This window comes from Maylandia zebra, linkage group LG14 (genome assembly GCF_041146795.1).
Source record: "Maylandia zebra isolate NMK-2024a linkage group LG14, Mzebra_GT3a, whole genome shotgun sequence".
In the NCBI taxonomy this organism is placed as follows: domain Eukaryota; kingdom Metazoa; phylum Chordata; class Actinopteri; order Cichliformes; family Cichlidae; genus Maylandia; species Maylandia zebra.
Window position 1 is genome coordinate 7,221,635 of NC_135180.1, and position 26,454 is coordinate 7,248,088.

The 26,454-nt window shown below is 40.5% G+C and overlaps 2 protein-coding genes across 3 annotated transcripts; one reads left to right on the forward strand and one right to left on the reverse strand.

Moving 5' to 3' along the window:
- Window positions 1–36: 36 nt before the first annotated feature.
- Window positions 37–19,068, reverse strand: dhrs12la (dehydrogenase/reductase 12-like a). 2 transcript variants are annotated; one of them, XM_014409511.3, is made up of 10 exons: window positions 18,794–19,068; window positions 17,094–17,227; window positions 11,834–11,916; window positions 11,626–11,721; window positions 11,468–11,549; window positions 11,309–11,370; window positions 9,786–9,890; window positions 9,177–9,267; window positions 8,841–8,975; window positions 37–1,016 (listed from the first exon to the last, which is right to left on the reverse strand). In XM_014409511.3, the coding sequence occupies exons 1-10, from the start codon at window positions 18,937–18,939 to the stop codon at window positions 901–903; spliced, it is 1,050 nt and encodes a 349-aa protein (XP_014264997.3). In that variant the 5' UTR covers window positions 18,940–19,068; the 3' UTR covers window positions 37–900. The 2 variants fall into 2 exon arrangements, with proteins under 2 accessions (XP_014264997.3, XP_014264996.2); XM_014409510.3 differs by having other exon boundaries at window positions 8,841–8,978; window positions 18,794–18,895.
- Window positions 19,069–19,168: 100 nt separating this feature from the next.
- Window positions 19,169–26,373, forward strand: ap1s3a (adaptor related protein complex 1 subunit sigma 3a). Its single transcript, XM_004562822.3, has 6 exons — window positions 19,169–19,200; window positions 19,972–20,199; window positions 21,053–21,231; window positions 24,429–24,537; window positions 25,897–26,034; window positions 26,125–26,373. Exons 2-6 carry the CDS (start codon window positions 20,077–20,079, stop codon window positions 26,158–26,160), a joined length of 585 nt encoding a protein of 194 aa, XP_004562879.2. The 5' UTR covers window positions 19,169–19,200; window positions 19,972–20,076; the 3' UTR covers window positions 26,161–26,373.
- The last annotated feature ends 81 nt before the right edge of the window (window positions 26,374–26,454 follow it).

The following is a 26,454-nucleotide window of genomic DNA, read 5'->3' on the forward strand; positions in this document are numbered from 1 at the left end:
TTTTTTCTTTCCACTTGTAAGAACTGTTGAACAAACTCACAGAAAACGAGCACTGCTGTTCTTTATTCAAGCAAGCATTTACAAGAAAGTCAAGTGCAGTCACAGTAAGTAAAACAGTTTGTTTGTTTTTGGGGTTTTTTTGGGGTTTTCTTTTTTTTTTTTTTTTAAGGTGCTCAGCAGATATCACCAAATATAAATCTACAGATTTTATTGCATGTGTCAAGTGATGCTGCTGCACTGTGTCTAAGCTCATAAAGAGTACAGCACAATACCAGTCTGGGTTCAGCCTGAACATTACAAAAACTACACTACAGTAAAGCAAATACACAGGTTACTTACAGAGCTTTCAAACACACATGCTTACGTTGTAAGTCATCAGAACACAAGCAGGACACTGAACCCGTGGCTGGTCGTGTGTGACTTTGGTCCCATCAGATTCCCATCTGATCGACAACTTTAAAAAGTCTCAGTGACAGGTTGTGCTGTCTGTGCTTTATGAGGGATCTCCAAATCGACACAATAACTCACTTATAAAGGCATCACTATCAAACACTTCTACAATAAAGTGTTTAGTTCTTATGAAGTCCAAAAGACATAAAAAAGCTTCTTTATTCAAGTAGTAATAAAGCATTACAAATCTCGCTAATCCCTTCATCATCTGTGACTTTAGTTTGGCATTATGAGGCTGGGATTCCCAAACACATCTTAGCACTCACACTCCTACTTAAAACTAGCGGCTACAGATAGCACTGCCACTTTAAATGGGCACTGAAGATTCATTCTTACTCCATCACCTGGGGAACTTTATCTGTTCTGTTTAAAAAAAAAAAAGAAAAATCTGAGCCCAGCCTCAGTCGGTGTAAACTTGTTGCGTTAGTGTTGTACTGGTCTCCTGCCTACTTAGTGTGACTGAAACGTCTTGGCTAAGTCCTCCAGTACAGACATTAACTTTTGTTCCTCCAGAGGGGAGCTGTGGGTCCAGGCCAAAGGCAGGTGGGTGGACACCATCTTCCGGTCTGTTGCAAACAAACACACACACACACACACACACACACACACACACACACACACACACACACAAACACTAATGTTAACATGATGGGTTGCACTTACAAAAACTGTTGTGTTGTCTAACCAATGGTTTGATTTTCATGTCAAATAAAACTGATTTCAATTGTTTATCAGGGGGAATATGAAATTAAATCAGCCTTCATATAACCTGTCGTGGAAAGTCAGCACATATCCAAACGCCAGCCTGGTCTTACCCTAAAAGTATCCTGCACCCCTTTGACTAGTGGTGCTAAACTGTTCATTGATTTGTTCATGCTTCTCCTTAAATGCACACCTTAATTTTCTCTCTGTGAGTGTACACATTCCTCTCACTGAAAGAGATAAGTGTGGCCTCCAGACACTCTTAATGCCCCCATGCCTTGCTCTTCTTTGACTCAAGCTAAAATCCATCCATCCCTTTGTTTCTGCTTCACATTCAGCTTCTTTGTCCTTTCTCTGTAGCAGCCAAAATACAATGTTGACTTCATTGGGATTTTTTTCCACTCTCATTTGTTGTGCCTCTCTTTGTTTCTTCATCAATTTACACTATATTACAGTCGCCTTGATCCTTTGGCCCTGGATAAACACAATTTATCACAGTAGACTGATGTTTGCACCTCTAATTCAAACAGGAAAGTCAGCATCAGACTGAAAAATGGCATTCCTTATGGGAGAGAGGAGTGTGTGTGTGTACGCATGTGTGTGTTGGGAGACGGTTGTGGTGGTTATGTCACGATCCCATCGACCTTCTAGTGTCTCCCAGTTCTGACCTGTGACATAAAAACAATCACAAAGGAAGTCACACTTGGATATACACCCATAATTCTGTAAAACAAATCAAAGTTTGCACTCTGTAATAGAGAAAATGTACAATTTTCACCTCACCTGTGAACTGATCAATACTCATCACACCTACGCACACAAACATGTGAGTCCAGGTGCAGAGTCTCCCACTGATAAAAGCCCAACAGGTCAGAGGGAGTCTATAGACCTGCTGGCTCCTTCTAATGGATGTGCAAGTTAACATGGGAAGTAACATGGCTATACATCTAAACATTTACACTTGTGACCACAAAGGAGAGATCGATTGCTCCTCCTCTGTCTGCACTCTGCGCTTCTTGTCACAGAGACTCAATTAGAGGCTGACAAGCTGAATGTGAGATGTGACATTGGGATAAATCATTGGAATGGCATGGAAATGTTTCTCATAGAATAGATGAATGCCATTGCAGTCAATCCATCAAATGATGCCCTCATGGATACATGAGGCCGAAAGATCATATTCTTGACTCTGGCATCTACACTGATGGAGACTGGATATTTAAAACGTAAATGTCTTGATAATGAAGGTTGGAAGAGAACCTGAAAATGGCCAACATTTATTTGTCACCCTTATTAAACAGATGTTGGCCTTGGATGCAAACCAGCGGATAACAACCTTGGAGCTTCTCTGGCATCCCTTTTTCAACCCTGGCCTCTCTAAGAGGTTCCCATGTATTGACACTATAAGAGAACACAGAAGCAATCTCCAGCATTGCTTCTTTGACCCTGGGCAAACGTGACAAAAACACAAACTGAGGTTAGAAAAGGATATTAACAGCAAATTACACTGCAAAAATTAATTAAGCTGCTCCAATAATGATCACTTTGGCTTTTGTTTTTCAATTTTCAATTAGGAAATCAATCAATAAATAAATTGGATAATAATTGTTGTTTGTAATTCTTTATAAATACATTGCTACTGTTTAGCCTCCTAGTAGACATACCTGTGTTATAAATGTGGAACTCCTCTGATTTTCAGAAAATGTGACCTCAAGTCAAGTTCACTGAGATTTTCAGTAGACGAACCATGGTATTGATTTAAAAATTCTACGCAATCACAAACTTGGGTGTCCACAGCACCCCACCATACACCAAACTCAAAAGATTAAGAGGTGTTTTTTAGTTTTTTCATAAAGATTACAACACACAAATAACAAAAATGGCAACATTGTTATTTTTCACAATGCTATTTTGAGGTTATCTAATGTAGTGCAAAAAAACAAAATCGAACAAACCCAGATATTAATAATTAAAATAAATAAGGTATATACTACATACTATATAAAATTTTCGTGGTCCACTATGGTGTCAATGAAGAGAATGAAGGAGTTAAGTCATTTTTATATGACCAGCTACATAGCCATAGAGTGACAACATGCTTTTATGACAGCTGTGAGTCAAATGAATTTTAATGACCAGAGAGCAGAGGGAATAGGTATGGTAGTAGCAGTGCATGTGTTTGTGTGCACAGAGGGGGGAAAAAAGATTAAGATAGATAGATAGATAGATAGATAGATAGATAGATAGATAGATAGATAGATAGATAGATAGATAGATAGATAGATAGATAGATAGATAGATAGATAGATAGATAGAATTTTATTTCAAACATGCAAATATAATTGAAATAACAACAGAAAAAAACAAAAAACAAAACTTAAAAATCATCAAGTTTTCATGTATATATCTATGTCTACAGAATGCGTGTGCTCGAAACTTGACATTAAAACATGTCAATCAAAAAAATTGTGGGAAAACTGATTATTTTGTACTGTTCAATAGTTTGGACATTCCTGCAAAGAAATCTGCTCTACTAAAAAGAAGCTTTTACTGACCATCAGTCATAACATTGGTTCAGGCAGGCTCAGCCACAATCATTGACAGTGAGCTAACCTCATTGCCTGTGCCAGTTGATACTCTTCTAAACATCCAAATGGCAACTATTACATTGGGAAAGGTGTTAAAACCGATTTAGCCAGCCCACAGGTGCAGCAATCCTGCAAGCCACTTTGTAACCCACCTTCACCCTGTCAGCCACAGCAGGAAATTAAGCATAATTTCCTGGTCATATGTTCTGTGCTGTGGTTTATGTGCTGCTCCTCCCACCTTAGTCTCTCCATGCATGCATGAGTGGAGAGCTCCCAGAATAGAGCCATGTCAGCAAAAATATATTTTACTGTACATATATCACAATCTTAATTGTTCTGCTATCATTGATATTCTACAGTCAACAGTAAAGAGCAGATCCTTCAGGCTGCCCCATGCCACTACAGTCCCAAACTTTTGATTTTCGTTCTTGTCCAAGATCCTGGAGAGACTAGTTCTCTCCCAGCTCCAGGCGTACTTGGACACGAACAATATTGCTGAGAAATTTCAATCTGCTTTTAAGCCATTGCATAGTACTGAAACGGCGTTGGTTAGAGTTCTTAATGATATTCTTGTAATTACTGATACTGGACGCCCTATGGTCCTAGTTTTATTGGACCTCTCTTCGGCTTTTGATATGGTGGACCATAACATCCTATTATTAAGACTTGAGCACACTGTGGGTATTAGAGGCACTGCCCTTGACTGGTTTAAATCATACCTCGCTGACAGGTCCTTTTCGGTTAACTTGGGCACCTTCTCCTCTTCCTCTGCACCGGTCTGTTGCGGTGTACCTCAAGGATCAGTTTTAGGCCCTATTCTTTTCTCATTGTATTTGCTCCCTCTAGGCGCAATCTTTCAAAAATACAATATCGCCTTCCACTGTTACGCCGATGACATACAGATCTATTTTGAACTTACTGACGACCTTGCTGTGTCCCTGCACTACTTTCAAGAATGCGTGCAGGAGGTCAAAGAATGGTTCCTGAGTAATTCCCTCGTTTTAAACGATAAGAAGACTGATTGTGGTGTTCAACAGTAAAATCCCTCGTGTCCAACTTTGTGCTGCCCTGGGTCCTTTTGCTAGCTCTTCCTGTGACTATGTAAGTAACTTGAGTGTACTGCTGGATAGCTCGCTCAAACTCGATAAGCAAGTGTCTGCTGTAGTAAGATCTAGCTTCCACCAACTGCGCCTTATCTCTATTAGTCAAATAGGTCACAATCCATGACCTATTAGTCAAAAAGTCTAGGATCCAACTGATCAGACTATGGTCAAGCTTAAAATGATTATAAAGCCTATCGGCAAGTTAGGAGGGCTGAATTGTGTTGAATGCAAATGAGAAGTCAACAAATAATAATCTTGCATGAGTGTTAGGGTCCTCAAGATGCTTATACAAGAAATGCAGGAGTGTGACAACAGCATCCTCCATGCCTCTTCCTGCATTATAGGCGAACTGGAAGGGGTCAAGGTGATGTTCAGCTGACATTGAAATCTCTTTCTTAAGTATCTTCTCAAAGGTCTTCATCACTAAAGAAGTCAGAGTCACAGGTCTAAAATTATTCAGTACCTTAGGGGAACTGCCCTTAGCAGCTGGAACAATGACAGCATGTTTCCAAATCTTAGATACTGTCTGTAACTCTAAAGAAAGAGAAAAAATGTGATTAAAAAAAAAAAATCACACTCAACTGATCAGCACAAGTTTTCAGTACCTGTCCACAGATGTTGTCAGGTCCATGACTCTTACTCTTAGTGTGTCTAAAGAGATTAGCTACACCCCTCTCATCAATACAAAATGATGTGAGAATGGCAGTCCTTTCTCTTAGTGTACTCGTTTGCATAGAACGATCAAGATTCTCAAAACGAAGATTAAATACTAACTATCTGCCAAATGTTTGTTGGAGGTAAACCCATCTAAGCAAATGTTACAGCTACCCTTCGTTTGTAGCCCTGCCAAGCTCTCTTAAGGTTATTACTACTGAGTTCTGCCTCAATCTTATTTTTGTACCTCATCTTAGGCTTCTTTATTACAACCTTCACCTCCTTCCTCCTTTATTACAACCTTCACCGCCAGCTCTGTTCTAGGATGCCCTCTGGACCCAGTGGAGGTGGTGAGTGACAGGAGAATGGCGGCTAAGCTGTCATCCCTGTTGGACAACGTCTCCCACCCCATGCAGCAGACTGTGACAGCACTGAGCAGCTCCTTCAGTGGGAGACTGCGGCACCCACGGTGTGGGACGGAGAGATTTCGCAGGTCTTTCCTCCCCACTGCTGTCAGACTCCACAACAAAGACTTTAACTGAACAAACACACACATCCACACATGTGCAATAACACTAAGTGCAATAATCTTTTCTGGCATCGTTGTATTTTTACTCAGTTGTATATAGCATTCGTATTCTATTTTTATCTTATTGTATATTTTTATTCTATTTTATTCTACTGTATATAGTATATTATTTTATTCTATTCTGTACAGCTGTGTACTGTATTTATTCTTATTGTATTCTAATTTTTGCGTCATAACTTTTGCACTGTCCACTTCCTGCTGTGACAAAACAAATTTCCCACGTGTGGGACTAATAAAGGTTATCTTATCTTATCTTATCTTCCTCAATATCCTCACAGGGGAAACGTCAACCTCATTAAAAGCAATTTTCCTTTTAAGAATCAGATCCTTGATGTCTTTGGAGAGCCACGGTTTGTTATTGGGGAAAGTCTCTCTCTTAAATTCTCTAGATGGAATCACAGAGTCTTTACAAAAAGGAATGTAGCTACAAACCACATCAGTAAGTTCATCCAAGTCACAAGAGCTCTATTGAAACAAGGACCAGTCAGTGCAATCAAAACACCAGCAAAGGGCAAGAGAACTGTCTTTTGTCCAGACTTTTGACCGCTTCACACAGACCATCTCCCTCTTAATCACAGGTCTATAAGCAGGGAGGAGTTGAACAATGTTGTGATCTGAAGAACCTACTGTCGGTCCAGCCACAGACTTATATATCCCCTTAATTGGTCCGTAACACAAATCCAGCGTTTTATTATGCCTTGTAGGACAGGTGACATATTGAAATAATTTTTTCAGTGATTTCTTAAGATTACAATAGTTAGAATCACATAAAAAAATTAAGTTAGGAGGATCCAGAGTGTTTGTGAGACTGAACAAAGGGTAGAAAATCCCCATCTTGGAAAAAAACACATGAGAAACAAATCAGGTGTCACAGGCTGGGTCTCCGACCCAGCACTCTGAGTTTTCTTTGTAGTTTTTGATATGTTATTAGTTTTTGTGTTATTTCCTATTTTGCCTTTAGTTTAGGCAGTTATTGGTTATTGTTCCTGGGTTTTCTATGTTTTGGGGTTTGGTATTTATTCATCACGTATTAGGTCTGTTAAGTTGTGTTGTCATGTTTAGTTTTAGTATTTCCTGTTTTATTCTGACAATGTCATGTGTTCTCTGTTAATTGTATTTAGCTTTTCTCTCCTGGTCCTGTCATTAGGTTTATGGCTGTCAGCTGTTTCCCCATATGTTTCCACTTCCCCTGATTCACCTCATGTCTGTATTTAAGCCTTTTGTTTTCTTCATGCCATTGTCGGGTCGTCTGTTTATTCTACCCTAGTTCTAGCCTGGTTCTGTTTATTTTGACCTCAGTCTTAGTTATGGTTTTCGCCTGTTATTCATCATTAGTCTTAGTCATAGTAATTGCTGGTTATTTTCCATCACAGTTATAGTTTAGGTTTTGGTCTCAGTACCGTTTAGTGTTTTTGTTTCTTAGTGTTTTGTCAGTTTATTTTGGTTTCCTGGTTTACACTTGCCGTCATCAAATAAAGGATCACTTTTCTGCTCAAACTTTCAACTACTCGTTATCATCTGCTCTTGGGTCCTGTTTCCACACACCTCAGCGCACCCCGCCGTAACATCAGGGAAACAATCTGTTCACTCACAAGTTAAAAACAAGGTTAAAAACAAAGTTAAAAAAAAAAAAAGGTGAATTTAAAAAACAACAAAACTCCCCCCACAAAGTTAGAAAACTCAATAAACGCCTGCCGTAGGCCACCACAAAAGCAGCGCCAACACATACACCAACACCTCAGATATGTCTGAATTTCAAAGTATATGAGGTGGCAAAAGCTCAAGCAGGCAGTTGTTACCATACCATAACTTATTTATACAGCACTTTAAAAACAACACAGTGTCAGTTACCCACTGAGGCCATAGTCAGCAAATAAAAATTAGTTTTTAACCTGGATTTAAAGACCAGCACTGAAGTAGATTGCCTAATGTGAAGAGGACGAGCATTTCAAAGCTTCAGGGCCACAGTAGAGAATGCTCCTCTAAGTTTTAGCCGTGATTTAGGGACTGAGAGCAACATCTACTCAGCTGACCGGAGTTAATAAGGAGGGACATAGGGCTTCAGCAGATTGGACAAATATGCAGGTGCGAGACCAGTATTTTTAAAAAAAGCTGTAAAATAATTTTAAAATAGATCCTAAATTCAATTGGAAGCCAGTTTAAGGAGGCCAGAACTGGAGTAATATGCTCAAATTTTCTTTTACCATTTAAAAACCGTGCTGCAGCATTTTGCACCAGTTGCAGGCATGGCAAAGTGTCTTGGCCATGCCCTATTAAAAGGGAGTTGCAGTAATCCAATTAAATTAATTACAATTTTAAAAAATTAGAGCCATCTATGGCTTTCTTCCAGTTGTTACAGCAAGTTGCTGTCACTTTTGGTTTTATTATTATGAAAATATTATTATAAGTGCAGTATGTATGTCTAGTTTGAAGAGTGCTGTCAGACAACAACCTTTCTCTTCAAGGCCGCTAGGGACATTTTGTGAGTGTGTGTATGAAAAAGTGCATCTGTGTGTGAGTGCTCCTTGGTGGTATCTGGCACCAAAGCAGTCCCCTCCAGCTGCAATGGACACAGGCCAAATCCACACATACGCACACCCCATGCAGCACATTCATCTCACTACTGTTCAATACACAATTCAGCTGTGCTATTCTCTTACCAGTTTACATTCCTAAATGGAAATCTTGATCATTTATTTTGGATTTTTGTGTTCATATTAAGGGGAAAAAAGAATTTTGCACTGTAAAACATACCCTGATAGAAACGTCCACTGGGGTTTTTGACAGCAGCCTCAGAGACAGACAGCCACACCACTGTGTCGGCGCCCTGCTCTGGGGTCCGCAGGCTGTCCTTCATGGATTGATGAAAGTCTGGCATAGCATTGGCCACTGCTGGGAAACACACACACACACACACACACACACACACACACACACACACACACACACACACACACACACACACACACACACACACACACACACACAGGTAACAGAGAGCAAATCAATTTAAATACGCACACAGATGGAATACATCTAATGCTTTTGTAAATTGTGTAAGCATTCGGATGTTACTTTATGTGAGTGTACCTGGAGTATCCACCCAGCCAGGATGCATGACGGAGAAGTGGATGTTAGTGTGAGTTTTTGCCAGCTGCTCTGTCATCACCACCTGCTGCCTCTGGAACACACATCATCAAGCACGTCTGAGTGCATCTAACATCCGTGTACTTCAATGATCGACTGTGAACGCCCGTCTTTGTCATGCGATGAACCACACCTTTAACACTGCAGGTGATACTTTTAAGTCAAATATCCAACTGCCAATCAGGGCTGAACCCAGACGTTTGCTCACTGGGTAAGTTTTCAGTTTTGAATTCTGGAATGCAAGTTTAAATTTTTAAACCACTGATATAATGTGGATCCTAAATCTATTCATAAATCATCACTTAATCATCTGTCAGCTATACCAAAGATAAATATGTTCTTTCAATATCTGATTAAAGACTGTGCTTAAAATTGTCATATTCTGATACATAGATACAATGACCAGAAGACTAATTATACTCTTCTTGTTTTCACTCATTTTCAAACTTTTCAAACTTGCTCGGTTCCTGGAGAACTCAGACAGCTGAAGGACGTTAAACCTGACCAGTCTTGTCAATTGTGACGAGCAGATGCTTCCAGTTCAGATCTTACTTTGTGCTGGGCGTAGACCATGGTGCCGTCGTAGCGGCCTCTCTCAGACTGCAGGTTTCCTGTCCTGAGCTTCTGCACCAGCATTCCACCTGATGACACTGTGATCTGAACACAGGGGAATGAGAATTAATCTGTAGACACCCCCCCCACCCAAATATTCACAAGTTTCCTAAAACCCAATGTTACAGCTCTAAATGCTTTGTTTAGTGAGCAAAAATGTACTGAAACCAGATCACAAATACAGAAACCGAAATAAACCACACTTATCCCAAATCCTCTATTATCACTACAACTGCATTTAATCCTGCATTAAGTGTTGCCGATCTAGTATTTTATTTGTCATTGTGTTACTGCAATGTTTACTTGTGCGAATCCTTGTTCACCTATTAAATAGCCCTCATGCAACAGCTCGGACTCATTACCTGATTATTACACTGTCCAGTTATGTTGGCCAGAGCCTCATATTTTACTGACTGTTTCTGAAAACAATATACAATACTGTGCAAAACTCTTGAAACACTCCTCATTTCTTTTTGTTTTGCTTACAGGGACCGAGACATTTCCTGTCATTTTGAAAAGTGGTCTTGAGCACAAGTTCTTCAGCATTCTGAACTTTTTCTTTGGACATTGGCTACTTTTCCACACATTTTCACTCTAGGCTTTGTAGATGAGCATTTTTAGAGGAGTGTTTTTGTTGTTGTTTGTTAAGCCACTAAACAGTGAAATATGAATCTTTCAAGAAAAAAATGCTAATAACACAAGGGATGAACCAATGTTGTTGAACAGAATGATTTTAAATTGCATCTTTTGACATTTTCTTACTAGCAGCTTGTCAATTAAAAAAAATAATGTTTGCATTTTTTAATCGAATCTACAAAAAAGTACAAGTGTCCAGCGTGTCCTTAAAGAACTGAGGAAGCTAGACAAGTAGAGGACAAAAGAAGTGACAGGCCTAAAAGATGTAAAGCAGTATATTAAGTCATGTCTTTAGGAAACAGGAGAAAATAATCTAGCAAAGGTCTGATACAGGACCTGAGGAATGCATCTGGGGCTTCAGTTCACTGAAGCCTCATCAGAGGTGGTATCACAGACTGTCAAAAAGCCATTCTTAAAGAAGGGAAACTGAGGGAAAAGGCTGATGTTTCATGGTGGGATCATATTGACAGACAGTAAAACAAAGAAGAGCTTTGAATGTCCTTTAAGAAACCTGGAGAACTATTGCTTAAAACTACTTAAAGAAATTAAAAGAGAGCTTGCCAAAGAGCATTCAGGCTGAGTCCGAGAACAAAGGCAGTCATATCAAATACTAACTTTCCAGCTTGTTAGAATTTTGCACAACTGAGGCCTTATATACTTTATTTGGATGTATTCTGGCACAAGGTTCAATAAATCACCTACCTATGTCCCATTTTCCAAGCAAAATATAAAGAAAGGGGTGGTGACTCAAGACTTTTGCACAGTATTGTAGGAGTGAATACTTTATGTGGACCGACAGTGAACATGGGTTGAATGATCAGACTCACCACTCTGGGGTCCACACTCTTCTCCAGCAGTGGAATGAGACTCTTGGTGAGAATGTAAACCCCTGAAGAAGACCAAACATTGAAGTACAAATTAACTATCTTCCATTTTTCCCTTTCATCAGACTGGTCTTCATACCTCTTGTCTGATCTTTGACTCACCCAGGACATTAGTAGCAAAGCTTTTCTCAAGCCCCTCTGCATTCAGATCCCTCTGGCTCATGATGGCACCCGCATTATTGATCTAAAACATATCAATATATGATCATTCAGTGGTCGCAGTTGCCAGGACCCCCCCAAAAGACTAATATGTTGCTCACCAGTACATTAAGAGACTTGTACTTCCTCTTAAAGCCCTCAGCAAACTCCCAGACCTTCTTGGTCTCAGACAGGTCGAGGATATGAACATAGACCTCCTGTAATGACGCCAGACATTTAGCAGAATGAATATCAATGTCAACTCTGGTGTAAAACTAAAGGTTGTTTGTGCAAGTCTATCTTGTTGATGAAAAGAGAGTCACACTGTACTTTATTTCCAGTCTCCTTGACAATATCAGCCCTTGCCTCCTCAGCTTTGTCCTTATTCCTGCACACCATGTGGATCGTTCCACCTGTGGCAAAGATATAAAGACATAAATCATGGTACTAGCAATGGAAATAAGCAGTTGAATACAATGACAAGATAAAGAAGGACCTTAAAATCAACCTTTTCCTGAAAAATTGAATGAATACTACAATCTTTAAATATAAAGTGTGAAAATGTGAGAGTGAATGAATAGTGGAATTGTAAAGCACTTTGAGTGTCTAGAAAAGCGCTATATAAATGCAATCCATTATTATTATTATTATTATTATTATAAAAGTCTTTTAAGGAGCATCAATGTGCTTTGTGGCCACTATTTTGGAACTGTTTGCTTCCTTAAAACCTGCACTTGAGAGTTTTACTCGATTGTGAATGTACTTTGTTTTATTATTACTCACATACAACCCCACTTCCAGAAATTTAAGACTTTCCTCATTTTGAATTAATGACAGCAACAGTCCCCTAAAAAGGTTAGGAGAGCGCGGCAAACGGCTGGAACAGTAAGTGGTACTAAAAACAGCTGGAGGAACAGTTTGCAACTAACTAGGTTACTTGGCAACAGGTTGTTACATGATTAGGTATAAAAAAAAAGAGCATCTTAGAGACGCAATTACTCTGAAGTAGAGTTCACCAATCTGGAAAAAACTGTCTGAAAATTGAGGAAAAATTTGAGAATTATTTTCCTCAACATAAAATTCTAAAGTTAACTATCTATTCATCTCCAGTACATGATATCATAAAAAGATTCAATGAACTGGAGAGCGAGATCTCTGTCAACAAAAGCAGTGCTGGTCAAGTTACTTGAATATAGTAATTTGCTACTAATTACTGATTACTTAGGGTGACCAACTGTCCCCTTTTCCCCGGACATGTCCACTTTTCATGTTCTGTCCGGGGCTTCCGGGGGGATTTTTGAGATTCATAAAAATGTCCGGGTTTTCCTGTATTCAGAGGACCCATGTGTGTGACGCCATCCCCGAAACTGCTGCTTTGTGAGCGCTTGTTCTGCACTCATAGACGGGACAGACAGCGCGCACCAACACGCCTAATGATGTTTAAAAGATCCCAAAGCGCAAGTGCATCTTTTCAGATGAACTGCAAAAGAAATTTCTCTCGTACCGGCCATAGCTGGACTGGCCATCGGGCATTTGCGCAGTGGGCCGATGGTGATTTTTTGTTTTTACAGCCGATGGTTTTGTTGTTGTTGTTGTTTTGTAACGGTATAAACAATGAAAGGTGGTGGATTGGCCAGATGCTGACCGGTGTGTAAAAATAACTCAGTTATTTGGTGGTGTCTATGGCGGAGCTTCCACAGGGGCCAGCAGGTGGATGAGTGTCAGGTGAACTGAACTTCGGGTAAGAAGTTACGACCTGCAGTCTATCTGGGTCAGATATAAACCAAGTTCAGGTGTAGTTTATTTTTGTTGTGCTGACATTTTACAGTCAGTTACAATAACTCGTACTGCGTACTAGCTAGCATGACGGAGTTTCTATACAGCTGGGTGGGTGCTATGATGTTACTGATAGTGATATGATATCGGTTTGGATATGTGGTGAGAGGGAAACATGAAGATGAAACCAGGAGATGTCCTTACTGGATCATCAGAGCTGAACAGGTGATGGAGAAACAGGTTTGCCTTTTAGGTGACATGAATGAGTTGAAGGGAAGTTATGATCTGTTTCTGAGAGACAAATAACACCAGGATCCTTTTCTATGTAGCTGACAGCTGGTAACTGTGCAGGGGTGGGTCTAGCAAAGTTTTGCCAGGGGGCCAGGTAGGGAAAGGGGGGCTCAAAGAAATACTTTTCTTTCTTATTCTCATTTAAAATGTCTTGCTTTTAAAAAATAATTATCTGAAATGTATAGAATTCATACATATACCAACAAGACTGTGTACATCACTGTCACAACAGCGTTTGTTTTCATTCAAAGGCTTTATGGCTTATCCATCCATCCATCCATCCATCTTCATCCGCTTATCCGAGGTCGGGTCGCGGGGGTAGCAGCCTAAGCAAAGAGGTCCAGACCTCCCTCTCCCCAGCCACCTCCTCCAGCTTGTCCGGGGGAATACCAAGGCGTTCCCAGGCCAGCCGAGAGATATAATCTCTCCAGCGTGTCCTGGGTCTGCCCCGGGGCCTCCTCCCGGTGGGACATGCCTGGAACACCTCGCCCAGGAGGCGCCCAGGGGGCATCCTTGCCAGATGCCCGAACCACCTCAGCTGGCTCCTTTCGATGTGGAGCAGCAGCTGCTCTACTCTAAGCCCCTCCCGGATGGCCGAACCTCTCACCCTATCTCTAAGGGAGAGGCCAGCCACCCTTCGGAGGAAGCTCATTTCCGCCGCTTGTATCCGCGATCTCGTTCTTTCGGTCACTACCCACAGCTCGTGGCCATAGGTGAGGGTAGGGACGTAGATCGACCGGTAAATTGAGAGCTTCGCTTTTACACTCAGCTCCCTCTTCACCACGACTGACCGGTGCAGCGTCCGCATTACTGCAGCCGCAGCCCCAATCCGTCTGTCGATCTCCAGCTCCCTTCTCCCATCACTCGCGAACAAGACCCCGAGATACTTGAACTCCTCCACTTGGGGCAGGAACTCATCCCCGACCCGGAGTGGGCACTCCACCCTTTTCCGGCTGAGAACCATGGCCTCAGATTTGGAGGTGCTGATCCTCATTCCCGCTGCGTTACACTCGGCTGCGAACCGCTCCAGTGCGAGCTGGAGGCCCTCACCCGATGAAGCCAACAGAACCACATCATCCGCAAAAATCAGAGATGAGATTCTGAGGCCACCAAAGCGAAAGCCCTCCGCCACTTGGCTGCGCCTAGAAATCCTGTCCATAAAAATTATGAACAGAACCGGAGACAAAGGGCAGCCTTGGCGGAGCCCATCACCCACCGGGAACGAGTCCGACTTATTGCCGGCAATGCGAACCAAGCTCTTGCAACGGTTGTATAGGGATTGAATGGCCCGTAGCAATGGGCCAGACACCCCATACTCGCGCAACACCTCCCACAGGACGCCCCGAGGGACACGGTCGAATGCCTTCTCCAGGTCCACAAAACACATGTAGACTGGTTGGGCAAACTCCCATGCACCCTCAAGTATCCTCGAGAGGACAAAGAGCTGGTCCAGTGTTCCGCGACCAGGACGAAAACCGCATTGTTCCTCCTGTATCCGAGGTTCGACTAGCGGACGAACCCTCCTCTCCAGCACCCTGGCATAGACTTTCCCGGGGAGGCTTATGGCTCCTATAATACCTGGTGGGTCAAAATGCCCTGGTCAATTTTTTGTCCCAGTCCAGCCCTCATACCAACCCAGTACTGGTAATTTTTAATGCAGATGAGGCATTATTTCCGTACCATTATTTAATTCCAGAGGTTTTTAAGTTATTTTTTTGCACTTGTTGACTTGTAAAAGCCTATATGACATATTTTATTTCACAATTAATTAACCGCACAGAGAAGGCATTGTTTAAAGTGTCCTCTTTTTTGGAAATCAAAATATGGTCACCCTATGATTACTTCTCCAAGAAAGTAATCCCATTGCTTTACTAATTACTTATTTTCAAAAGTAATTAGTTACTTTATTACTTAGTTACTTTATTACTTAGTTACATTTTAAAAACATGATACACAACCTGAATACGTAATAAAGCAATAGACCTTTCAGCCTAATTCTGTTTTTTCTGCAGAATCTGCAGAATCCATCATATAAAATCAAATCAAATGAAAAAGTCTCTTTTTAAAACTTGTTTTATTAGTTTTAAACTTTATGCACATTGCATCAAGCAAAAATTAAATTATATGCAACTGTCTTTGACTTGGAGAAATTCTTTAACCTTTAAACCTATTTTCTACATATTCCAGCATATAAAATATTTTTTTTGTGTGTTTACACTCACTCTTTCAAATAGATGCAAGTAAAACAGCAAAAAATAAATAAATCAAAGATTCAGCAGCACCAACTCCTGTCACCCTTAAGTCTTCTTTCACCTGTTTAGGAGGAGTGGGGTGGGTGGAGGTTTGCCCGGTGCTGCAGCGGTCATGTCAGTGGGGGGATCCGGGGGTTTCTTTGTGAATTTCACATTCCCTTGACACTGTGCTAGGTGCTTTCTCAGATTAGAAGTTAAATTTTTCGCTGTAGAAAGAAGTTTTCTTCCCACGCAGAGTTTACATCAGACGCTAATGTTTTTGTCACTTTTTACAGAATCAAATTCAAAGTAATGTCAGTACTTTCAAGCTTTAAACACTGCATGGTTGTACTCTCTCCCGCACTCCATATTATCCATTGTTGGTCTACACACGTCTGTTGCTGCCATGGACTTGCGTGCTTGCACGTCATTGTCACGAGACACTCTCCCAAACAATATCACGGTTTAGTAACGCAGCGTGCTTACGGGAAAGTAACAGTAATCTAATTACTTTTTTGGAACAGTAATCCCTTACTTTACTTGTTACTTGAAAAAAGTAATCGGATTCTCTGCACAAAAGACAAGACATAAAATTATTATTGGATGTTAATCCTCAGGCCCCCCAAGGACTGCATTAAAAACCGACTTCATTCTTTCGTGGATATCAGTGGATCAGGAACACTTCGAGAAATCACTGTCTATGATCACAGCTCACTGGAGGTTAAAGTTCTTATCCAGACAATGTCTTTTTCAGTGAAGGCCTTGCATATTTCAGCTTGACAATGTTAAACTGCATACTGTTACAACAGCATGGCTTTATAGTAGTAGAGTGAGGGTTGTGAGCTTTCAGACCTTTTCCCAGCTGAAACATTTGGCGCATCATGAAAAGAAAACACAATCACTACACTGTGACAATCAACTTTTATGTGGCGTGTGGCTGCCATCAAATTCAAAATCTTATTTATCTTAAAATTATGCATCAGTTTAAACAATTGATGTTTAAATATTTAACATCTGTATTTATGAGATTTGCAAACCATTACATTTTATTTTTATTTACATTTTACCCCAACGTTTGTGTGTTGTAAAACTACAAAAAAAAAAAATACTTGAGTGTTTTTTAGTGTTGGAATTGGAATTTTTAAAAAATGTGGAGTTGGGCCTTTTATGAATTCACAGATCCATATGGATATGCATGTTGCTTCTTTCTCTCAGCGATTTTACTATGTGTTGCTTTCCTGTCTGCCATGTTTGGGCTGATTTGTAGACAAACAGGGTCATAGGTGTGGTACCTCTCTTGGCGATGGCCATGGCAGTGGCTTTTCCGATGCCACTGTTGGCTCCTGTTATCATAAAGGAACGTCCAGCCACAGACACCTCCAGGTCCTTCTCCACAAACCGCTTAGACGCTGATAAGAAGGCATTCCTGTAAAACATCAACACCTACAGCATTTCATATATATACCAGCTGCCTGCTTATTTGCTGCTGCCATCAGATTTAGCTCTGCCTCTGTGTTTGAGGGGTGAGTGTTTGAGATCATCCTGCTGACTGTAAATGTCCTCACAGCTTTACTGTACAGATACAATGAAGGAAAGTGTGTGCCTGGCATCGTCTCTGTCAAGGAGAGGTTTGGGATGAGAGTGATGGTGGTGACAACAGCAGTCATTTATGAGTATGCGTGTGTCTAAGCGTGTGTGCCACCAAGGACCTCAATTCCCCCCATTGTTAAGGGCGGTCAAAGTGGGGCATAAAGGGGACAGGCAGAGAGAGAATTACTGAGGTTAAATGCCTGCTCTGTTCGATGGTGTCATGCAGAGAGCTATTAGTGCAGGGTCAGAGCGGGTTGTCGGGCAGCTCTCTGGGAGAATAAGATAACACAGAACAAAGGAGAGAAGGGAAACAATCACGAAAGCACCTCTGCAAAACACTTGGCTTGCTGTGTACTGATGAGGAAAGGCATCTCGGGGCTGCAATAGATCACATAAGACTGATAAAGCTCTTAGAGCCCTGTTATTGTTCAAAAACTGAGTTATGGTCCTACAAACCTCTTGCTTAGTCACTATAAAGTGTACACTGATTCACAAATCTGTGATGTTCAGGGGTCTGTTGCTAAAACCTTCCATCTGTGATCATAAACCGCGACTTAAGTCTGCAGCCTCATTTTCACACTTTCAAATGTCAAACATCAAAATTGATCATTAAGATAATACTGTAACATAGTAATACACAGTGTGCTGTAACACTTACAGTTAATTCACAGGAATGTACATTCACTTTAACATTAGGAAGCATTTAGCAGCAGCCACCCCCTAATCTATTCATACTTTACACTGCTTTCAGTGGGCGTTTCTTACTGTCACTATGGTTTTGAGTAATTATAGTTTTGTATTTTCTTATTAGTTTTTATTTTTATTTCTTTTTAAATTCAGTTTAATTTCAGTTAGCTTCCAGAGTGTTTTTTTTGTTTCAGTTTACTTTGTATTGTTAGAAAATGCTTGGTTTTGATTATTTTTTTATTAGTTTCAGTGTTAGTTTTAGTCTTTATGAATTTATTTTATTTACACCAAATGTCAGAGGTAAGGGTTATTCAAATCAATTTAGATATTACAATATAAACAGAACTTTTTGAAAACAGTCGACACAAAAGCTCTTGCACACACCCGAAGCCTCAATAAAAACGTCCATCAAACCCTCATCAGGCAGTTTGTGATACCAAAGTTTACTATATTAAACTTTAATTAGTTTGAATGCTTTCAAAGGTCTGGTTATCATTTTTATTTTAGTTAACGAAAAAGGTTTTATTCACATTTAAGTTGATTATAATAAGCTGGCTATAAATAGTTTACCATCAACTTTCAGTCATTCAGTTATAAGAAAAGTCTGAGTGCTGATCCTCCACACAAACACACACACTACTGAGGATGCACAGCAGGACAGTCACAGACTCTCTCCGGCTCCCACAGCGCACACACAACAGGACAAATGTCTTACCTGGTGAACTCAGTCACTCCCTTCAGGAACCAGGCGGAGTTGCGGTACAGAGACATGTTGCTGCTCTGGAAGCCTCTCGCTGTGCGCCGCTCACTTCTCCAGCTTTTACCGTGGACCAAAACCACGTGTAGCTCGTGAATAAACATTAGCGGCCGCCCAGCGGCAGCACTAAGACATTACACCAGCGGACAGTAACGCTTTACCCTAACCCTAAAAACCTCATCCCCCCAACCGGAAGACAGTAAGAGGCCTCGAGTGAAATACTCAACATAAAATATTCAAATTTCAATTCAATGTTATTTACACAAAACCCCAATAATAATTATTTCAAGGCACTTTATATTGTAGGTCTTAGTGAACCCTCTAACAGTCGGAGGACCCCTGTGCGCAAGCACTTGGCAACAGTGGTAAGAAAAACGACAAATTAAAAGAAAAAAAAAAAGATTTATCAAAAATGACAGTTTTAAGCCTAATCTTAAAAGTAGAGAGGATGTCTGTGTCACAAATCCAAATTGGGAGCTGGTACCACAACAGAGAGCTCTGAAAGCTGAAGGCTCTGTTTCCCATTTTGCTTTTAAATGGGAAGCATTTAAAAGCTTAATAGATCACTTCCAGAGTGAAGTGATCTATTGGGGTAATACAAGACGGTGATGCTTAAAGAAATTGTAAATATACACGAAAATATAAAATAGAAATATACAATAACCCCCCCCCCCCCCCCCCCCCCACAAAGACATAGGTTACCAAGCAGTCATCATGAATTCCGCTAACTGATAGCTAGCCAAAAAAAAGCTAGTTCTTTCAATTTACAGTTAGGTTTAAGGTAGCCGTGTTTAAAGGGGAAAAATGTCTGATAAGTTAATAATACTGAGGAGTTACATTAGTTGATACTAAGGAGAAAAAAAATACACAACAATTATGAGACAAAAGTCTGACAAAAAAAAACCCAACTGACAGCCTGCTACAGAAACAAAGAACTATGACATTTAGCTATAAGTTAAAATGCTGATTTAAAAGGAAAATAAACTGAAACGGAAACAGAAGCCATAGTTTTAGCTTTTCTCTTATATTTGTGATTGAGTGACCCCAAACTTTGCTTGACACTGTTGCAGTATGTAACAAGGGCTGCAGCTTACATTTCCCACCAGGCTGAAGTGTACTTTATACCCCACCTGCAGCCCTCTGCCTGCTCACCTGTCTGAGTGCGCCAATCAGCAGCTGCAGAGTAGCAGGGCGCGGCTCTTGGCTGGAAGAAGGTGGGAGCGGCAAGGATTTCTGGGTAGATGAACAATGTCGCTACACTTGAGAGTGCACACGATCCTGCAGTAAGTGAGAGTACTGGGATTCTGCGATTACAGGGCTTAATTACAGGGCTACAGGGTTTCATTTGGGCGGCTTACAAAATGGTAAGTAACCTGTGCCCATAACTGGATGTACTGAGGTGGCTCTATCCGCTTATAGGCAATGAAATGCATCAAATTATTGGCTCAGTGTATCCAAATTATTGTTTGTGTGTGTTGTTTGCTTCGTTTCTTTTTTAACCTGAGATCAGCAGATTGTAGGTTATTTGGATTTGTATATTATAGCTGTATAATCAGTTAATAGCAAGAACTTCCTTGTTCAGAGGTCATGAAATCGGTAGGCATGGCCCAAACGTTTTTAAGAAGTGGAAATTAGAGGAGAAAAAATAGTGTGAGCCCTCTCCTCCTCATGTTAGGATAACTAGACTTTGGGTAAAGCCCAGATCCAGTCAGACAAGTAAATGAATGCAAATCTGTGGTGCTTGAGTTTCTTTGGTATTTACACAGCATAGAAAACAATTGCATCAGGGTTAAAAAGTGTCTGATTCAGCAAGTATTGTTCCACACATGGCTATTTTTACTCCACACGTTCTCATAGTCACCTTGTTGCAGGTAGAAGCAGTCCTTTGTGCAGCTACACCCCAGGGCAAAGAGCTTTCATTAATTGCTGTTGCACAACACAACCACTATATTTACTGTGTTATTGCACTCAAAGGTGATTTAGAGGTGTTATGTCTCCCTAGTGATCTTTACACATGTCTAGTTGGCAAATGTAATTGCGGTTTGGCACAGCCACATGCAAAGGCAGGTATTACCGTTCACTGCTTCGCTCTATGTTTGTGTTTCTCTGAAAAGCTACACATTAACCACTTTTTAGCTACAAGCAATGTGTTTGCAGGGCTAAAAATGACTAAACCAAAGTCACTGTTTTCTGCTCTTCCATCCGCTTTACCTTCAGATGCGCTTTCTGTTGCTGTTCAGTCGACAGGGGAAGCTGCGACTGCAGAAATGGTTCACGCCATTAACAGACCGGGAGAAAAAGAAGGTGATCCGGGACATGATGATGCTAGTGTTGGCTCGTCCACCACGTTCCTGCAACTTTCTCCAATGGAGGGACCTCAAGATAGTTTACAAGAGGTGGCGGCACAACACACAGCTCTTTATTGCTTAATGGTTAACGTGCATGTTGCCTTTGCTCATACTTCAAAATTGCACACAGAGCGAACACACTTGTTATCAGCAGATAACGTCAAGATCTAGATAAACACACAGATCACAGATGACCTAGATTACAGGTGGGGAACACAGTCCAATAAGGAAAGATTTTTTCTATATGATGCCTTTAATGCCACATTTGTATTGAGACTGGGCTTTATGGTAAATGTTGAGAAATTCACAATAGATCCAGTAGTTATGGAAAAGAACGGACAAGAGCTGTTAAAACATCTACACATGCTGTATTTATTTGGAGGTTCTTCACCTTTCTTTTGTTTGATATGATTTCTGTCCTGGAAAGATGCAACCAATCACACTGATGTTGAAAGCACACCCTCTTTCACTTCTAAGATTTTACATATCAAGGCACATTACACGTCATTATTTACTTAACAAACACTATGCAGATTCTCTCTCTCTCTGTCGCCTGTAGCAGCAATAATTTGAAATAATGGCTTTCTGTGTGGCTTTATTAGTGTCACACATTGTTGAGGAGGATTTTGGCCCAATAACCTGCTCAACCCCTGAGCTACAACCACCCACTGCTTATCTGAATCATATAAGCTCATCTAAACTACCATAGGGTAAGAGGCAGGATACGCCTTGAACAGGTCTCTAGTGTGCACCACCCCCAAACCCCACCCCTGTGCATTACAGCCATATATCGCCACTCCAGTCTTGTCTGTCAAAAGGACATTGTTTGACAAGTATTGTGGTTTGTCCAGGCAGAACTTTGCAAACCTAAGTTGTGCTGCCATGTTCTTTTTAGAGAGAAGAGGCTTTCTCCTAAAAAACCTTCCAAATAAAACATACTTGTTCTTTCTAGTATCTTTCTAATTGCATTGACCTGAACTTTGATATTTAAAGTTAAATGCCTGTAGAGTCTGAGATGTAGCGCTTGGGTTTTTTTTTGCAGTTTCTGGCCTATCAAGACTGATGAATGGTTGCAACTTTTGTGGTCTTTGTGTCACACTTTGATAATTTATTCCTTATGGAGAGTATGCTTTCTTTACTTAGAAAGAATGCTGTGATCATCGGCTGCAGTTCTGGGGCGATCGTGGCTCAAAGCCATTCTGTTGCTATGCTTACCTATGCACTTTTTTCTTCTTGAGTGTGCCAGGTTGCTCATTTCAACACTTAAAGTGCTTCTGCTGTCTCTCTGATGGACTTGTTTGTTTTTGCTGTCCAATGATGACATGTTTCACTTGCATCTTGAGAGATTATTTGATTGCATGTCATGGCTTCGCAGCCAAAGTTCCCAAATGCAAATTTACCTTGGAACCAACTCTTTTACCTTATTCACTGGTGAAGAAACAACAAGGAAATAAACTAACACGTGTCCATGAAGCACCTTACTGGTCAGCTGTCTAGTTAACTTTAGTTAGAAAAGAAGTTGCTTCATACACTGCACAGGACCCACAAACTCCCAGGCCTCTGGTAGAGGAACCAAGCTTAAATACATATATACATATTCAATTCAATTCAATTCAATTTTATTCATATAGCGCCAAATCACAACAAAAGTCGCCTCATAGATACAGAGAAAAACCCAACAATCATATGACCCCCTATGAGCAAGCACTTTGGCGACAGTGGGAAGGAAAAACTCCCTTTTAACAGGAAGAAACCTCCGGCAGAACCAGGCTCAGGGAGGGGCGGGGCCATCTGCTGCGACCGGTTGGGGCGAGAGAAGGAAGACAGGATAAAAGACATGCTGTGGAAGAGAGACAGAGGTTAATAACAGATATGATTCAATGCAGAGAGGTCTATTAACACATAGTGAGTGAGAAAGGTGACTGGAAAGGGAAAAACTCAATGCATCATGGGAATCCCCCGGCAGCCTACGTCTATTGCAGCATAACTAAGGGAGGATTCAGGGTCACCTGGTCCAGCCCTAACTATATGCTTTAGCAAAAAGGAAAGTTTGAAGCCTAATCTTAAAAGTAGAGATAGTGTCTGTCTCCCGAATCCAAACTGGAAGCTGGTTCCACAGAAGAGGGGCCTGAAAACTGAAGGCTCTTCCTCCCATTCTACTTTTAAATACTCTAGGAACAACAAGTAGGCCTGCAGAGCGAGAGCGAAGTGCTCTAATAGGGTGATATGGTACTACAAGGTCATTAAGATAAGATGGGGCCTGATTATTTAAGACCTTGTATGTGAGGAGCAGGATTTTCAATTCAATTCTGGATTTAACAGGAAGCCAATGAACGGAAGTGAAAACAGGAGAAATCTGCTCTCTCTTTCTAGTCCCTGTCAGGACTCTTGCTGCAGCATTTTGGATCAGTTGAAGGCTTTTCAGTGAGTTTTTTGGACATCCTGATAATAATGAATTACAGTAGTCCAGCCTGGAAGTAATAAATGCATGAACTAGTTTTTCAGCGTCACTCTGAGACAGGATATTTCTAATTTTAGAGATGTTGCGCAAATGGAAGAACGCAGTCTTACATATTTGTTTAATATGTGTGTTGAAGGACATATCCTGGTCAAAAATGACTCCAAGGTTCCTCACAGCGTTACTGGAGGCCAAGGTAATGCCATCCAGAGTAAGAATCTGGTTAGATACCATATTTCTAAGCTTTTCAGGGCCGAGTACAATAACCTCAGTTTTTTCTGAATTAAGAAGCAGAAAGTTAGCGGCCTTCCAGGTCTTTATGTCTTTAAGACATTCCTGCAGTTTAACTAATTGGTGTGTGTTATCTGGCATCATGGACAGATAGAGCTGGGTGTCATCTGCATAGCAGTGAAAATTTATGCTATGTCTTCTAATGACGCTGCCTAAGGGAAGCATGTATAATGTAAACAGAATTGGTCCTAGCACTGAACCCTGTGGAACTCCATAATTAACCTCAGTGTGTGAAGAGGACTCTCCATTTACATGTACAAATTGGAGATCTATTAGATACATATACATATATATATTGTTGGGTCTGTGTTTCCACAAGCCCAGCTACACCCCCGAACTAAGACCTTACAAATTTAAGAAACACAATGACACATTCAACAATTAGACTTAACATATATATATGTATTTTTATATTTCACCATATTGTATTGCATTCTTGTTTTATGACAACATTGTAAAAATGATCACAATAAGCTTTTCTCTTCCTCCACTGCAGGTATGCCAGCCTGTACTTCTGTGCTGGTCTGGAGGACAAGGATAATGAGCTGCTTGCCCTCGAGGTGCTGCACAGATATGTTGAGTTGCTGGATAAATACTTTGGAAACGTAAGTAGAGTTGGATGCCATGGCCTACAACAATCCAGAGGTTGTTAAGGGGCTCTTTTTAAACATCATCCATCTTTCTCAGTTGTCCCTGCACCTCTGCTAAGATGTTCTCAATTATTTTGGCTAATAACAGCTCTGCACAGGTTGACCTAAGTCACCAGTGTTATACTGGGAGTTATGCAAGCCTCTCAAAATTCTTCTCAAATATTGAAAAGATACAGCCACCGTGTATGGACTCAAGTATGTGATTGTTGGACACCCTGACTACTGGCATTTTTTCTCACTCAGGCTAAATTGGTTCAGCTTTTTTATACATTGGGTGATGTCAGGTGGCAGGCCCTGGCTCACAGCCTGTGTTCAACTTCTGCACATAGATACAGATATGTTGAATGGAAGTTGAGTGCACTTTATGTAGCTCTATCAACTTCAGTTCAGACCCCTTGATTAGGTTAAAGGAGCTTAGTCTAAAAATCAAGTACACAGAGTAACTGTGGGTGCCTTTTTAGGTGAAACAGTGCAATGTGGGGTTTTTTTTCATGGTGAGGACAGTAAAAACTCCCTTGCTCAAGCTTGTCAGACTCCCTCTAGTGTCTGTAATCTGTCGCTGCTTCAAAACACTTTGAAGCACTCCTGATTTGACTAGACTTAGAAATCAGCTGAACCTTCTTATTTACAAAAACCAGCCAATGAGAACGAGTGGTTTGCGTTCTCAATGCAAAACACTGGGAGGTTAATTTGTTTGGGAAACAAACTGGCTTGACAACAATATATAAAAGTCTGCATATATGTATTTATTTTTCCTTGTAATTCTTTCTTTCTTTCATATATTTGCAATTTCTTTCTAAAATTTAATGAAATTTAATTGGTGGTTTCATCCACTTAATAACACTTAAATAACTAAATAAGTATCATTTAAAAAATAAACTGATAGTTAATTAAACTTGAGTTTGTAGTTTGAGAGACATAGATGTTTATTGATCGGTAAAGAGTTGATTTGTAAAACATGTATCAACATTATCTAAATGGTTACAGTCACAGCTGATGTTCATAACACATTTTTTCAGGAGTGCATACAGATGAGAGAAAAATGATCACCCACCTATGAAATTTTAAGTTTTTATCAAATTGTTTTTGTAATATTTAAAATGTACATTCCATATTCCATAATAGTTATTGTGTACAACAGTATGTAATTCACAGAGTTATTTTTTGTACACACCCTAATGATTTAAGCTGATTGCAAATGATTCATTAACATTATTATCGTTTGATTGTTTATGGTAAAACAACTATTCAGTGAAGTGTTACGAGATGTATTCATTTCTCTGATCTGATGCATGCTGTGTCGTTCTTTTTCAGGTGTGTGAGCTGGACATTATTTTCAACTTCGAGAAGGCTTACTTCATCCTGGATGAATTCCTCATGGGAGGAGAGATCTTAGAAACCTCCAAACTGGCCGTGGGTGTGTCTATGGAGGAGGCCGACACACTCCAAGAGGTATATTAAGCTTTTGTCAAACATTTAGCTAGTGCAAGCTTTGCCCTGACTCTTTGAAAATTCATTCTTGTGACTCTTATGTCACCACAGACGATGGAAGAATACATGAGCAAACCTGCCTACTGAGCCAAGAGAGGACGGCGGATGGTTCACATTTGAAAGCATGAAGCGAGATGTTTATCGCTTGGCAGTAAAGACTCTTTCAGGGTAGTGCTGTGGTCATACAACAACCACAAACCTGGTGATATTTTGACTCAGGTGTGAAGAATAGTAATGATGTTTGCATCTGTAAGTGCCTTTGAAGGCTCATATTTATTAATCTCAGGGTTTCGTGACAGGTAAGTGACTGAAATGAGCCAATATCACCTTTTTCACTTAGTATTAGTTGTTTTGTGACTTTATTAAGACCGATGCTTTGTG